This window comes from Vespa velutina, chromosome 7 (assembly GCF_912470025.1).
Source record: "Vespa velutina chromosome 7, iVesVel2.1, whole genome shotgun sequence".
Classification (NCBI taxonomy): Eukaryota; Metazoa; Arthropoda; class Insecta; order Hymenoptera; family Vespidae; genus Vespa; species Vespa velutina.
Genome location: NC_062194.1, coordinates 7,936,034 through 7,950,078, shown reverse-complemented (window position 1 = coordinate 7,950,078; position 14,045 = coordinate 7,936,034). Strand labels below are relative to the sequence as shown.

The 14,045-nt window shown below is 26.4% G+C and overlaps 1 protein-coding gene and 1 long non-coding RNA gene across 20 annotated transcripts in view; one reads left to right on the top strand and one right to left on the bottom strand.

Moving 5' to 3' along the window:
* Window positions 1-14,045, bottom strand: part of LOC124950445 (TLD domain-containing protein 2) — a 230,844-nt gene that overhangs the window by 24,878 nt on the left and 191,921 nt on the right. For 13 of the 19 annotated variants that reach the window (XM_047497151.1, XM_047497155.1, XM_047497148.1 and 10 more), the window contains 6 exons: window positions 13,674-13,844; window positions 12,700-12,866; window positions 11,529-11,564; window positions 10,330-10,492; window positions 8,463-8,691; window positions 6,368-6,454 (listed from right to left, as the gene is read on the bottom strand). In XM_047497151.1, the coding sequence (XP_047353107.1) occupies window positions 6,368-6,454; window positions 8,463-8,691; window positions 10,330-10,492; window positions 11,529-11,564; window positions 12,700-12,866; window positions 13,674-13,844 (853 nt within the window). Of the gene's footprint in view, window positions 1-6,367; window positions 6,455-8,462; window positions 8,692-8,995; window positions 9,701-10,329; window positions 10,493-11,528; window positions 11,565-12,699; window positions 12,867-13,673; window positions 13,845-14,045 lie in introns of those variants that run through there. The other 6 variants (XM_047497143.1, XM_047497140.1, XM_047497144.1 and 3 more) reach the window with 6 other exon arrangements.
* LOC124950470 lies at window positions 9,173-13,431 on the top strand. The gene is made up of 2 exons (XR_007101372.1): window positions 9,173-9,799; window positions 10,296-13,431. It is a non-coding gene; the product is annotated as an uncharacterized LOC124950470 (long non-coding RNA).

Below are 14,045 nucleotides of genomic sequence, written 5' to 3'. Positions count from 1 at the left end.
AGTTTTTCTTTTCGACGAAATAAAATACGTCTTTGGGGGTGATAAAATGAATGAGGAATTTTGGCAGCAAGCCGAGTGAATGCTTCGCGTACGAAGGTTGAAAATTTAGAACGCTAAGTGTCCTCGAATTGACGTGGGACAGAATTCCGAGATGGAAAAATTAGCCAACGTTTCTTCGTACGTTTAAAACGAGATAAATCTTTTCTCTCTCTCTCTCTCTCTCTCTCTCTCTCTCTCTCTCTCTCTCTCTCTCTCTCTCTCTCAATTTCATTTTTTCGATCATTCGATCTAATTCGATAGGTATGCGTTTCAGTGGTTTTTCGTGAAAATCTTTAAAAAAAAATAAAAATAAAAAATGAAATAAAAGATTCGATGATAATTTTTTGAAAATGAGCAAAGTCAGAAATTCAGTAAATATTAAATTTATCATTTCTTTTTTCAAGTAATATAAATTCTACTATGAAAAATAAATAAACAAATAAATATATACATATATATTAATATACGAAATATAATATATATATGTATATACATGAAATAAAAAATAAATTAAATGAGTTACGGATGAATTTCTCTTTTTTCTTTATATTTATAATTACAAAGTGCAAGACAAAATTGAGAATGATTTTGTCTTGCCAAGTAAACTATCAGGGACTATTTTTTTTAAGGCAGTATAAATTTAAATATAATGGAAAAAAAAAAAAAAAAAAAAAAAAAAAAGTTAAAGCTAGTTTCAACTAGAGATGGATTATATCTCATATATATATATATATATATATAATAACAAATTTCAATACAATATCTTCATGAATTAGTCATAAGAAATTTCTTACGTGGATATTAACGTATATTTTTAAAAAAGACTAAGTCCATTTGCATCAAAATAAATTGTAACTTCGCGCGAAGTCAAATGAAAAGATTAAAATACGAATAAAATTTAGTAATACTATCTTTTACTTAATTATAAATTTATAAGGATATACATATATATCCTTTTCATGAAACTTATTGTAATAGTATTCTGAAAAATATCTTTCACACAATCAATAATTTTTTTACATTTAATAATATATTTATAATATATTTATAATCTTTTTCCTTCTTCACGTAATAAACAAACATGGACTAGCAATATTTTAAACAAAAATTCCTCGTTTATATTGTGATTAGATCAATCTGTTTTTATACTAATCTACTTTGATCATTTTCACGGTCATCTGATTCGAATAATCGACAAAAATTTTTTTCTAAAATTATTACAAGATTTAAAAAATTTTTCTCCTTTCTCGATGTATTTTCTATCATAATATTTTCATAAAACGAGCGAGATATCTCGTACAAATATTCATTTTATCGAACAGAAAAAAAAAGAAAATAAATAAAACAAAAAAAAAAAAAAAGGAACAGACACACATCATAAAAAAAAAAAATACATATCTTGTTTAGAGCGTCAACGAATATATTCTTTTTATCGCATTTATCCTTCTTATATAATCAATATGTAAAATGAAATATTGCTTTGATTGTCGAAATCTCAACTTTTTTTATTTATTTTTTTATTTTTTATTACCTTTTTATTTCACGAGAATTACGTAGGAAGAAAATAACGAATTATATTAATCGCCGTAGTTCATACGTCGTTGCTTAAGGCGATGTAATAAATAAAATGCAAGCCTTGTGGGACGACATAGTGCAACGACCTTAGCAAGGTCCACCCACTGGTTATTTTATTATACGAATTTCAGATAATAACACACTAATACGAACTTCTTTATTTTTGTTTTATATCATGGAAAATAAATTAAAATTATTTAACTATATATTATTAATGATTCAATTAATATTATATAGATATTAAATATGTATCGTCAATAAAACGTGTATATATATATATATATATATATATATATATATATATATATATATACATATACATACATATATACATATACACACACACACACACGTTTTATTGACAATACACATTATATTATAGTATATATATATTATAATATAATATAATATAATATAATATAATTTATATTATATTATTATTTATATTACGTATAATATAAGTAAATATAGTTTATATGGTTTATATGTATAATATATAATATATACACATGTTTTTAGTATTTATGGTTTCTTTCTTTCTTTTATCTTCTTTTCTTGTTTTTTTTTTTTTTTTTTTTTAATTTCTTTTTTATTTCTATTTTTATACAGATATGTATGTATATAAAAAAAACGAGAAAAATTATATTTAAATTACAACATATGTATATATTTATATAGTTCGATATACGCGTATCTATATTTGAGAAATAATGATTGTATAATGAGAAAAAAAATGACTCATTCATTAAATCAAAATTAAATTTGATTCAAAGCAATGACATCCTAAAAACATTTCGCAAAGCTCGTTAAATTTTCAATAACGAATCACAGATTATCTTTAAATATTCAGAATTTCGTCAGATCAAGTATTATTGAAAATACATACGAACTTAAACGAACGAAATTGTTTCTAAATTTTTATTTTTACCGTAAAACTCATTTCATTGAATTAATTCACGATCGTATCGATAAATTATACTTCGAAGTATATAAATTAAATGAGATAAACAATTTCGAAAAGATTTTCTGCTTGTTCTTTTTAAATCATAATTTTCTAACAATCTTCAACAAAAAATAATTACTTCATTTTAAATACAGTGCATTAATATAATATTTAAAAGAAACGTTTATAATCGTGTGATAAAATATTGTTATAAAATTATGGAAAAAAGAAAAAGAAGAAAAAAATAAACGAATCATCACACCCTAAGGAAGAGTGAATTCATTATTTCCTGATAAATGACTCGGTTTTTTTCGATAATAGTTGACCTGACCCTACACCATCCTATCATCACCCATCGTAAAATTGCACATTGTTACGTTGTTATGACACAAATCTGACTGTTTACGGGTATTGTGAATTTTTATTCTTGATATTAATCAATTTTAATAACAAAGGTCTCATTATGTGCTTCTTTTTTTTTCCTTTTTTTTTTTTTTAATAAAAAACAACAAATTCCGAAACATCGTGTAACTCGTTTAACTTAAGAATAAAAAAAAATAAATAAATAACCAGAACCAATCTCATCTGATTGTTCGCAAGTAATTAATAAAAATATTCCCGTGACAAATAAGCTATACACAATGCTGAATTAAATTTAATTCCTCGGTACGTTGGTCAAGTCTAAGTAATTCGAAGAATTAAAAAATGTACGGAAAACTGTTTCGGATGAACATATTTAACAAAAAATCTATTAAAAATTCAATCAAATCCAAATCATGTACAATTTTTACAAGAGTTTGTAGAAAATTTTGAGGAAAAAAAAAAAAGAAAAGATAATGCTGAATGTACAGCAAATATATTGAAACAAGATGACTGAATATGATGTGTGAATAATTCACCAATTGATTTCATGAAAAGGTGTTTAATCTTTCTTTTTTTTTCTTTTTTTCTTTTCAATTTATGCAATTTCCGCAGAGAAATTTTATGCGAGCAGAAGAAATAATTTTTCTTCTTATTATGTTCAAATGCCCCTCGCCCTGTTTTTTTATTTGGATCTAAACACCCTTGAGTCATGGGTCAAATATCTCTCATCCGGTGAAATGGTTTCTTTCATGGGGGGAAACAATTTTCTTTTCTTTTCCTTTTCTCTTACAAAAATCTAAAATTATTTTATTACAATTATTCATGTATCTACTGTTACAAATACATATATATATATATATTTATTTATTTATTTATTTTGTAAATAAATAATATATATATTTATTTATTTTTTCTTTGAATATCGTTTAAATTGACGATGCACTAAAACTTAAAAAAAAAAAACAATGGGCCATCACTAGTCGTGAATTACCATACAATTATATTCAAATAAAGAATATAATAAGAAAAAAATATATTATAGAATATAATAATATAGAAATGTTACAATTCCAGACGAATTAATTTTAACGATCGTAACATTCATATTTTTTTTTTTAAATAATTATTATTATTGTATAGTACTTGTTACGGCTGAAGAATAATCCTAATGACCGTTTAGCACGGAGGACACAAATGTTTTATGAGAGACACAGAGAGCTTATAATACCGTTTTACGACGTACATTTCGTTTTCTATCTTTTTCTTTTTGGAAAACTTCTTAATATCATATTTACCGAATAATGGACAAAATTTCTTATTTTACGATATTTCTCATATGAAAAATTCGTACCATTACGATATAATTTATCTAATTATATAATTTAATATTAACGATATATTAATACTAATTGAAAATATAAAAGTATTATTCTTAAATATATTTTTGTTGATTTTAATTGTTCAGAAAAAAAGAAAAAGAAAAAACGTATCTTAATCTATCATGTTTGCAACAGAAAAATCAATAAAAGATATTATAAAAAAATCGATACGTATTATATTTTCAATAATATATCGTATTTGTGTGATACTATTATCGATATCATACCGGTTGTTACTGGATATAAATATCGGTATCAAAATCATAACGATTTTTTAATTATTTTTCCTAGTTAATAACGATCAAATTGATAAATTGTATCCCTTAAAAGTAAATAAGTAAAATTAAAAAGAAAAAAAAATGGAAAAAAGAAAAACTACTTCAAAGAGGTTTTTTATTTGTTATATATGTGTTCGGAATATATTTAACTATTCCCTATCGAAATATAAGATTTTTTTAAGAAAATGACACCTTTAATTAGTTTATTTTATTGTGTAAAACATTCATGCATATTTTTTTATTACACCGTATATATATATATATATATATATATATATATATATATATATAAAAGATATATATATATATATATATATATATATATATATAAGATAAACGAGAAAGAGAGAGAGAGAGAGAGAGAGATGAATCTATTATAATCCCTAAGATTAGAATTTCTAAGTAATGAAAGATTGTGTCACATATTGTACCTACGAATAGAAATAAATCCGACCAAAGGGATACTACATGTTAATTATTATTATTATTATTATTATTATTATTATTATTATTATTATTATTATGACGGGAAAAAGTTAATATATTATTTTGATATGATAAAAATATAAATTTTTTAATCGTGCAATCATGCCCATTCAAATCTACTTCACGAGATACACGCGTTCTAATATCTAATCAAAGGAAACACACGGAATGGTTGACGAATCGTGAAATAGCAAGCGATTTCTTACATGCATTTAACATTGATCGTTATTTAAAGAATGAATCGATTTGAAAATGAATTATATGATAAGTATGATTTAATTATGTGAGAATTAACAAGTGAAAAAAAACAAAAGAAACGGAAAAAAGTAATAAAAAAAAAAACGAAATATTCCAGACAAGTATTGAATAAAATTTCTTTATCGAGAATGCATCTTCATTTTCGTAAATACAAAACAAAGATATATTTATGTATACATATATATATAGCATGACTCATAGCGATCACTTTTAAATTTACCGTCCGTACATCGTAAAGAAGAATTCCTGTGTAAATTCTATTTAAAGAAACAACGATCACCATCGAAGGTTTTCTTTAAGTGAATTAACCGACGAGATTATTTTCATCGTCTTTCTTTTTTTTTTCAAAAATAAACGAATGCGATGTGAAAGTATATGATGATGTCACCAATGATTGAACGAGGGTCAAACATGTTCGAGCGAACACGAGATTTAACCTATTAACTGCCGAAATGTTTGAAAGACGCGCGAGTCTCATGTGACACGTATCACGTGATAAAAAGACTACGTAGATAAAGACAGGGAGAAAAAGAGAGAAAGAGAGAATACAAGTTGATTAAAAATTAAATTTCTTGTATATATTTTTTGTTAGAAGTAAAAAAAAAAAAAATATGCGCGCACACGCACACACACACACACACACACGTATATATATATATATATACATACTTATAATATTAACATAAGTATATATTATATATATATATTATATTGTTATATATTATTATTATATTGCTTCCAATAAAGGAGATATTCAATTGATATATTAATTTATAATCGATTTGTTTCTTCGAACGAGAATAGGAAGTAACAGCAGTTTATAGGTTAAAAAATATCTTCGAGCAATAAAATAGTAGTAGTAGTAGTAGTAGTAGTAATAGTAGTAGTGCGGTGCTGCCTAAAGAGAATATGAAACGTGCTATATATATCTTAATATATACAGGGTGCGTAAGTCGAACAGATAAAATCGAGCATAATCAAGGGTGCAGATCGACTATGAAACATCAAAAATGGTGGACTTTGGGGGATTGGGGTGGTATCGATACCTCCGGGTCCTGGGCCTGTTCGGAATCAGCCGAAGTGCTCGATGTCTTCAGGATGGTGTACAGCTTTACGTAGGGGGCCTTGATCAGCTGTTAGCCAATACAATCGCCCATTTTTATCAACAAATCTCTTTCGAAACCATTTTTTTCTCTTTTTTCGTTCTTTTTTTAATTATTATTATTATTATTATTATTATTATTATTATTATTATTATTATTTTTGTTTTCAATTTTTTTTTAAACGATCAAATTTTAAATCGAGTTGATAACGTAAACATGATCGATCATCGCATCAATAAATTAGGTTTTTTTTTCTCGAATTTAAATGAAAAATTATATTACTTAACTATTTAACGCTTTCAAATCTATCGTTGATCATTCAGAAGTTGACTTTATCGACGTTATCAAGTTAAGTAAGTTATTCTTTCAAAAGATGGGAAAGAAGCAAATCCAATCTTTGAAATAATTCAAAAATATATTCAGAAAAATTTAATGTATTATTTCGTAGGAAATTGTAGAAAATCAGATCGAAGAATATAAAGAGAGAAAAAGAGAGAAAGAGAGAGAGAGAGAGAGAGAGAGAGAGAGAGAGAGAGAGAATATGTACATGTTCTTTATCTGTAGTAAGTTGATAATGATACGTCTCGGATTCTTTTTTTTTTTTCTCTAAAGACAACAACACGAGTATTCTTTTACATTCTTCTTCAAGGACGTAGAAAACACAACAATACTTTTAAAATTATTTAAAGATCCCACGTGTGACCGGGTTGCACGGATGGGATACTACACGTGTACATTATATATTATCTGTATTTACGACAGATGACTCAACACATGTTGTGATCGAATTAAAAGACGTCATGAAAAGAGGATTACTATGTTCAAGAAAATTATATAACGGGAATTTTGCGAATTTATTTGTGAATCAATAAAAGAACGTATAGGAAAAATATTACAAATTTAAAAATTTCATGAAAATGTCTGATCATTTCTTTTTGTTTTTATTTGTTCTCATTTTGTTCTCCTTTTTTTTTCTACAAATTCCCACGTTTTATCTTTTATCTTCATTGATCCTCTAATCCCCAATGACTCAATCAATGTCAATAAAAATTTTTCTTAAGAGTAAAGAGATTTTGAGAAACCGATAACCCATGCAATCGCGAATCGATCAAGCTTGTCGTTTTTAATAATTTCATTCGCGAAATATTATTGATAAGATCAGAACCATTCGTTATCGATGCGACGATCGTAAGATCGAAACAACTAACCTCTTCTTTAATTATCTTCGAATGGATTTAAAATAATAATACAAAAGCTAAAGATCTCGAAATATTACATCGACGATTATGATACAATCTATGTATTTAATAAAAAAAAATTTTTCTTTCTTTCTTTCTTTTTTTTTTTCTTTTTTTTTTTTCGATAAAAAATAAAAATGTGACTGAATAAGAGAGAAATTTAAATTATAATGAATACCGGCGCATAAGAATAAGGATAAGAATAATAATAATAAGTGTGAAAAACACAATCTACATATTTATGGCGATACATATCGTCAACGAGCAATCACTTGAAGTCGTTGAACGTTATAATCGATCAGAGATACGATTTCTTTTCGAGAGAATGCTTTTCGTTCATTCGATGTATTAAAGTATTTAATAAAGAATATAAACTTATGTTCTAATATACATGTATATATAGATAGATAGACAGATAATTTCATTTTGAATTAATTCGAGATATATTGAAATATGATAAAAATATTAAAAATAACAATTAACGAATATTTATTAGCGAAGATGATAAACTTTGTAACGTTGCGTACCGCGTAACAATATCCAGCACAATTTTCTCGAAAATTTATATATCATATATATATATATATGATAGAAGAAATACAAAGTGGATCGTACGAATAATACTGCTAAAATTTTCTTTATTTTTTCTTTATCATATATTTGATTGAATTTATTTGAGAAATGACAAAAAAAAAAAAATAAATAAATAAATAAAATTTACGATAGGAAAATTAAGTTATTAAAAGAAAAAAAAATATATATATATAATAATAATAATTTATAAGAATAAAAAGACTCACCTCCCAGGATTCTCTCGTTAATTCTGATATCTCATCGCCATCTTGATTGCGTGCCTTTCCCTCCTCAGTTGATTCTCCACTTTCGCCAGATTCCTGTGGTGTCAATTCTGGCGATAAATCTGTGTCGGTGTCAGATAGAATATATCCACGTTCCCTCCAATAATTTTCATCGAGTTCACCGTAAAGGTTAGGCACCCACGCGTGAATAAACCTATAAAGATCATCGACCCTACGAAGAAAGAAGATATACATATATATCTTAATTACACGGACGATAAAATATGTCTTAATATAAATTAATGAGTTTAATTGTATCGACAAATTGATCCTTTCAATAATATTATATCATAAGCTAAGTCAATCATACGAATTTTAATAATTTAAAATTTATTTATACATACGAATGTTTTTTTTATATCTTCGAGTAATTAGATAGATCATAATCTAATTGATACTTGGACTTGGTATCATTAAATTATCGATTATATGAATTTTATATATAAAAATTATCAACTATTTTAATATAAAATTACCTGTTGTAAATAAAAGGCATCGTTCTTCTAACTTTATCTTTTACATGATTATTATAAATCGCATCGACGTATCCGCCTATGGTACTCAACATCCAACTCATTTTGAATTCTATTTTATATATATATATATATATACTCTTGTTTTGCGTATTAAAATTCCAAACGATTTACGCAAGCGTTTCTTGTCGCATCGTAGATATGAACAAAACGTAATGCGTAAAACGAAAAAAGAAAAAAGAAAAATGAAGCAAGAGTCGAAATTTCTTTTACAATTTCTGATTTAAAATGATCGAAAATAGAATTAAAGAAAAATTATTAAAATTACTAAATTAGTGACAATGACAATTACCCGATAAGTATATTAATATAAGTATATATTAAAATCGCGCCCTTCTCAGTCTTGTATTGTCACGTGACCAACATAACCTCTAAATTGTCAAAAAAAAAAAAAAAAATAAAGTTCTTTATAACATTTGATTTCTTTTCATTTCATTTCGATTACCGAGCGAGTATCGAATATGATCTTCTACAACATATATAGAGGCCGCTACCAATCTAAACGATTTCTATTTGATTATCATTAATATTTTACCGAAGAATACATTGTCACTTATTTTATATTTGTTCTGTTATAATAGTAACGTCAACTGATCACGGAACAGAGAGAGAAACTTCTGGAAAACTTGCAAACGTTTGCGTTACTTTACTCTGCGAGTAACTAACGGCTTATTGGAGCATCACTAAAGTCACATGATCAACTTGCCGATAGAAAACGTGCACATGCACTTTCGAAGGTTGTTCTACGTAAGTATTTATACTTATTTCTCTTGCATATGCGTAATATGTTCGAATCAATGGCGCAATAAGTGACACACTTGAATTTATTTAACATATCTTCTTTTTATCTCTAATGAATTTAATTATTAAACGTTTTTTAATCCGATACGTGTGTTCTTAATCGTCTTACTTTAATTAATTGTTTGTTCCATCATCCTATTAAAAATTATAGAATAATTTTGAGTTATTCCTTTTTTATTTCTCTATTTTAATTATTAAACATTTTTTAATTCGATGAGTGTTTCTTGTTTCTTTTTTTTTTAATTGTCTTATTTTAATTCATTGTTTGTTTCAATATTCTATTAAACATTATAGAATAATTTTGAATTTCTTTTTGTCATCATTTTATAATTGTCATTTATGGTTTATATTATGGTTTATATTTTATCATAATACATTTTATCATAATACATATATCATATATTAATACATTTTATCATAATACGTCGTATGTGTTAAATAGATTACAAAGATTATAGAATAGAAGAGTTACATACCTATTACGTGGAACGCTGAACCAATATTCAGGACGCAGTTTCTTTTTCCCATAACTCATAATAGGCGTAGATCGTGGTATTTTTTTATCTTTAGGTCTACCAGTTCGTAGTCTCAGATACAATGGAGGATCTTCACAAGATCGTGCTGGTCGTGGTATCAGTTCTGTGTAATTGGAAGAAAAATATTTCATTGTAATATATTAAAGTACATAATTATCTTAGATATAACATTGTACTTTCATTTTACAATGAATCCTCTCAAATGTTAAAATTAAAAAATTAATGTTATTTTGAATTTGTATATACACGAAAGGTCCTCACTCTTCTGTACAATAAAAAAGTTAATGTCTTATCTTAAAATAGCTATAAGAAAAATGAACACTGCATAATTGAATAAAACTGATTAATTTCAACTGGTCCTCTCAGTATTAAGCTGAATATCTGCATAAGAAATACCACACTAAAAACATTTGACAATTTTATAATTGCTTAGATATTTTTTGAATAAAAAAAAGAAAAAAGAAAAAAAAAAAAAGAAAAAAAGAGAAGCATTTTACAATCAAATTTTATCATATTTATAATAAAAAATTCATGCACAAAATATGTATAAATATTGTATTTAACATCAATAATAATATATGATATTTGAAATTCAATTTCGTTCAGCCAGTGATAAATGTACGTAATAAGTGGTTCAATAAAATAACAATTATTACACGATAACTAATATCATAAAAAATTTAAGAAAAAATTCATTACGTACTGTGATTTTAATTTTATATTATTTAATATAAAAAAGATATCATACAAAGGGCAATAGTTAAATCAAGATAATCGAAAGAGTTGAAATAGAAAATTGAGAAATATAATATTATCACGCATAGAAGAACAATTTAAACAACATCGATAATAAATTATAGTGTAAAGTAAGTGATCCTATATATTCTTGAATATAGTGTGCACCTGTAGGCAGCAAATCGAAGAAAGTAAAAAAATATAAATATTTATAATGTTGGTCATTAAAATTTAGCAAACAAAAGAATCTTTCGCATGGTAATATAAGGAGAAAATAAGGATTCAGAATTAAGCTGAAATATAATGTTAAAGAAAAAGGACAAAAAAAAAAAAAAAAAGAAAAAAAAATGGATGGTCATAACACAAGAATAGGGATAGAGCAAGCTAATACAGTATGAACCTACCGAGGCCTTCAAGTTCAGGAAAATTAGGTGCTTGGACTAGAGGGACAACAAAAACATGTAACATTACTGCATTAGTATGAATTTGTTGCTAATGAATGATGAAACCCGTCGTGCTAATGAAAAGTTCCCTATCTGTATACATTCATGCATATTACTATCAATATGAACAATGTATAAAAAAGTAATCTTCTAAAAGATAAATATAGGAAAAGTTAGAAGAACACTACATTGTTATAACAATTATGTGATCATACAATGAACAATTCATAATCGTCTTAAACACATAAGATGGCACAAAGGGTTTCAAGATTCTCAATAGATAATCATGTTTCTTATCGAAGAAAGAAAATTTGGCATTCCTAATATTTTATGTAATGAAAAAGCATTTTGTACAATGAGAAATTTACAAAAATAGTTTGTTTAAAAATACCATTTATTGTTAGCTATGAAATTTGTTATTGTAATTATATTATGAAATAACTATTATTTTTCTTTTTTTTTTTTTTTTGTATTATCCATCTAATCACATTATGATTTTGTTCTATATTATTAAATTATTATAATATGAATATAATAAATAACAGTCTCATAACCCTTTTAAATTAAAAGGAGAAGGATATAAAATTGTAACGCACTTAATATAGACTCCAACATGACAAATGAGCATATTTCAAAACTATAATTTAAAACGTACTTCAAAAATATAGAATACGTAAACTACTTGAATATAGAATGAAATAAGCGCATTTGGTTACTATTTATTTACATTATATTAAGACAGAAAGATTATTATATTTTCGATTTAAAATCGCACGTATCAATTTTGATATTTATTTGTATCCAAAAGCGCCCAATGTTTATGCAAAGGGACACTAATACATTAGCAACGTAACATTATCTAAAAAGCCGTCTAGCATATACGAGCGAGTGCAGTGCGAAACACGTAGTTCCCGTTTACCATTCTTACCGTTAAATGTATGTGTTTTTTTCTTATATCAAAGTTCTTACGAAAATTAGCCCAACTAGTAATGGAATCGCGTAAATGAAAAAAGTTCGTCAGAGAAGGAAAGTCTATCTTATTGTAATGTGTTAAGACTAGTATCGTTATTCTTTCCGATAAGAATGTATAACTTCCAGACTAATACATCATTTTAATCATAACGATACTTACTGTCAAAACTGACGAACAGTCCTGGCATATCCTCAACGGAAACCATACTGCGATAATCCAGTCGTGGTGCTTGCGTTAAAGTTTTACTTCCACGATTACTATCAACGCTGCTACTACCTGAGGATGTTAGAGGTTGTTGTCTGATGAAAGTACCCACGGAAGAACGCCTGAAAAATGAATCAAGAATGAAACTACATTCATAAAAATGTGTTCATCGACATTACGAGTATAAAATCAACGAATGTCCCTTTCATTTTATAATAACATTCGAACGAAATCCTCGTAATGCTAAAATTATTTTGATTAATATAAGTCGACAACATTGACATTGAGTAGGAGATACATCCAATGCAGAATTTGTATGTCCAGCGTATGCTGCAAACTAACTTTGTGGCTATTTCAAGATACTATATATGCTGTGTAGATTAATAATGTATTGCATTTGATTGTAAGCAGTTTTGTTAAGCTTTAATATAGCAAACTGTAGTATTCGATAAACTGATAGAGTTCTGGAGAGATGTAACATTTACCTGAAAGCAGGAACCATCTGGGGGACCCTTAACCCCAGAAAGATAAAAGTTTAAAGATACAAAGGTGAAAGTTAAAGAAGTGTATGGATATGATAAGCATAATATATAGACGTATACATATAAAACATATATAAAGGAATATTGGGGAAAAAAAAAAGAAAAAAAAAAAAAAAAAAAAAAAAAAAAAAAAAAATTTCTTTTACAATAAATATAACAATTATTGTTCAAAAATATTTAAAAAAATTTTTCAAGACCATACAAAATACCATACATAATCATAATAACATTCCACTCGAATATACAAAATAAAATATAATACAATTAGAGTAATAAATACCAAAAGGTAAAATAACTAAGGAGATCACACATTTTGACAGACAAATACCAAGGACCAAATGTATATTTTATATAATAATGCAGGTTGACGATCAGGGTCAAACTCACCCAATTAGGCCTCCTGGACCTGGTGAAAATTGGGCATTGCTGGAGTCCTGGGAGAGAGAGGAGGCGATAAGCGGAGGAGTTCCTCCAGCTCTACCGCCCCCACCACTCTCTTCGCTGGGAGTTTTAGCAAAGAGGCCCGAGCTAAAGTCACTCACCAGGTTGATCGGCGAGCTTTTACCACCACCATTACATATTTTTTGTTAGTTATGTTAGAAATCATAGAAAAGCTTCGAACAAACAATATTGAAACTGATCATTCATATTAGAAAAATTAAGTAAAATTATGTAAATTCCATTTCAAAAATAAGAAATAATTTTTTTAAGAATATTCAGTTTCCAAATGTTAGCAGCACTTTGTTATCACAATTAAAA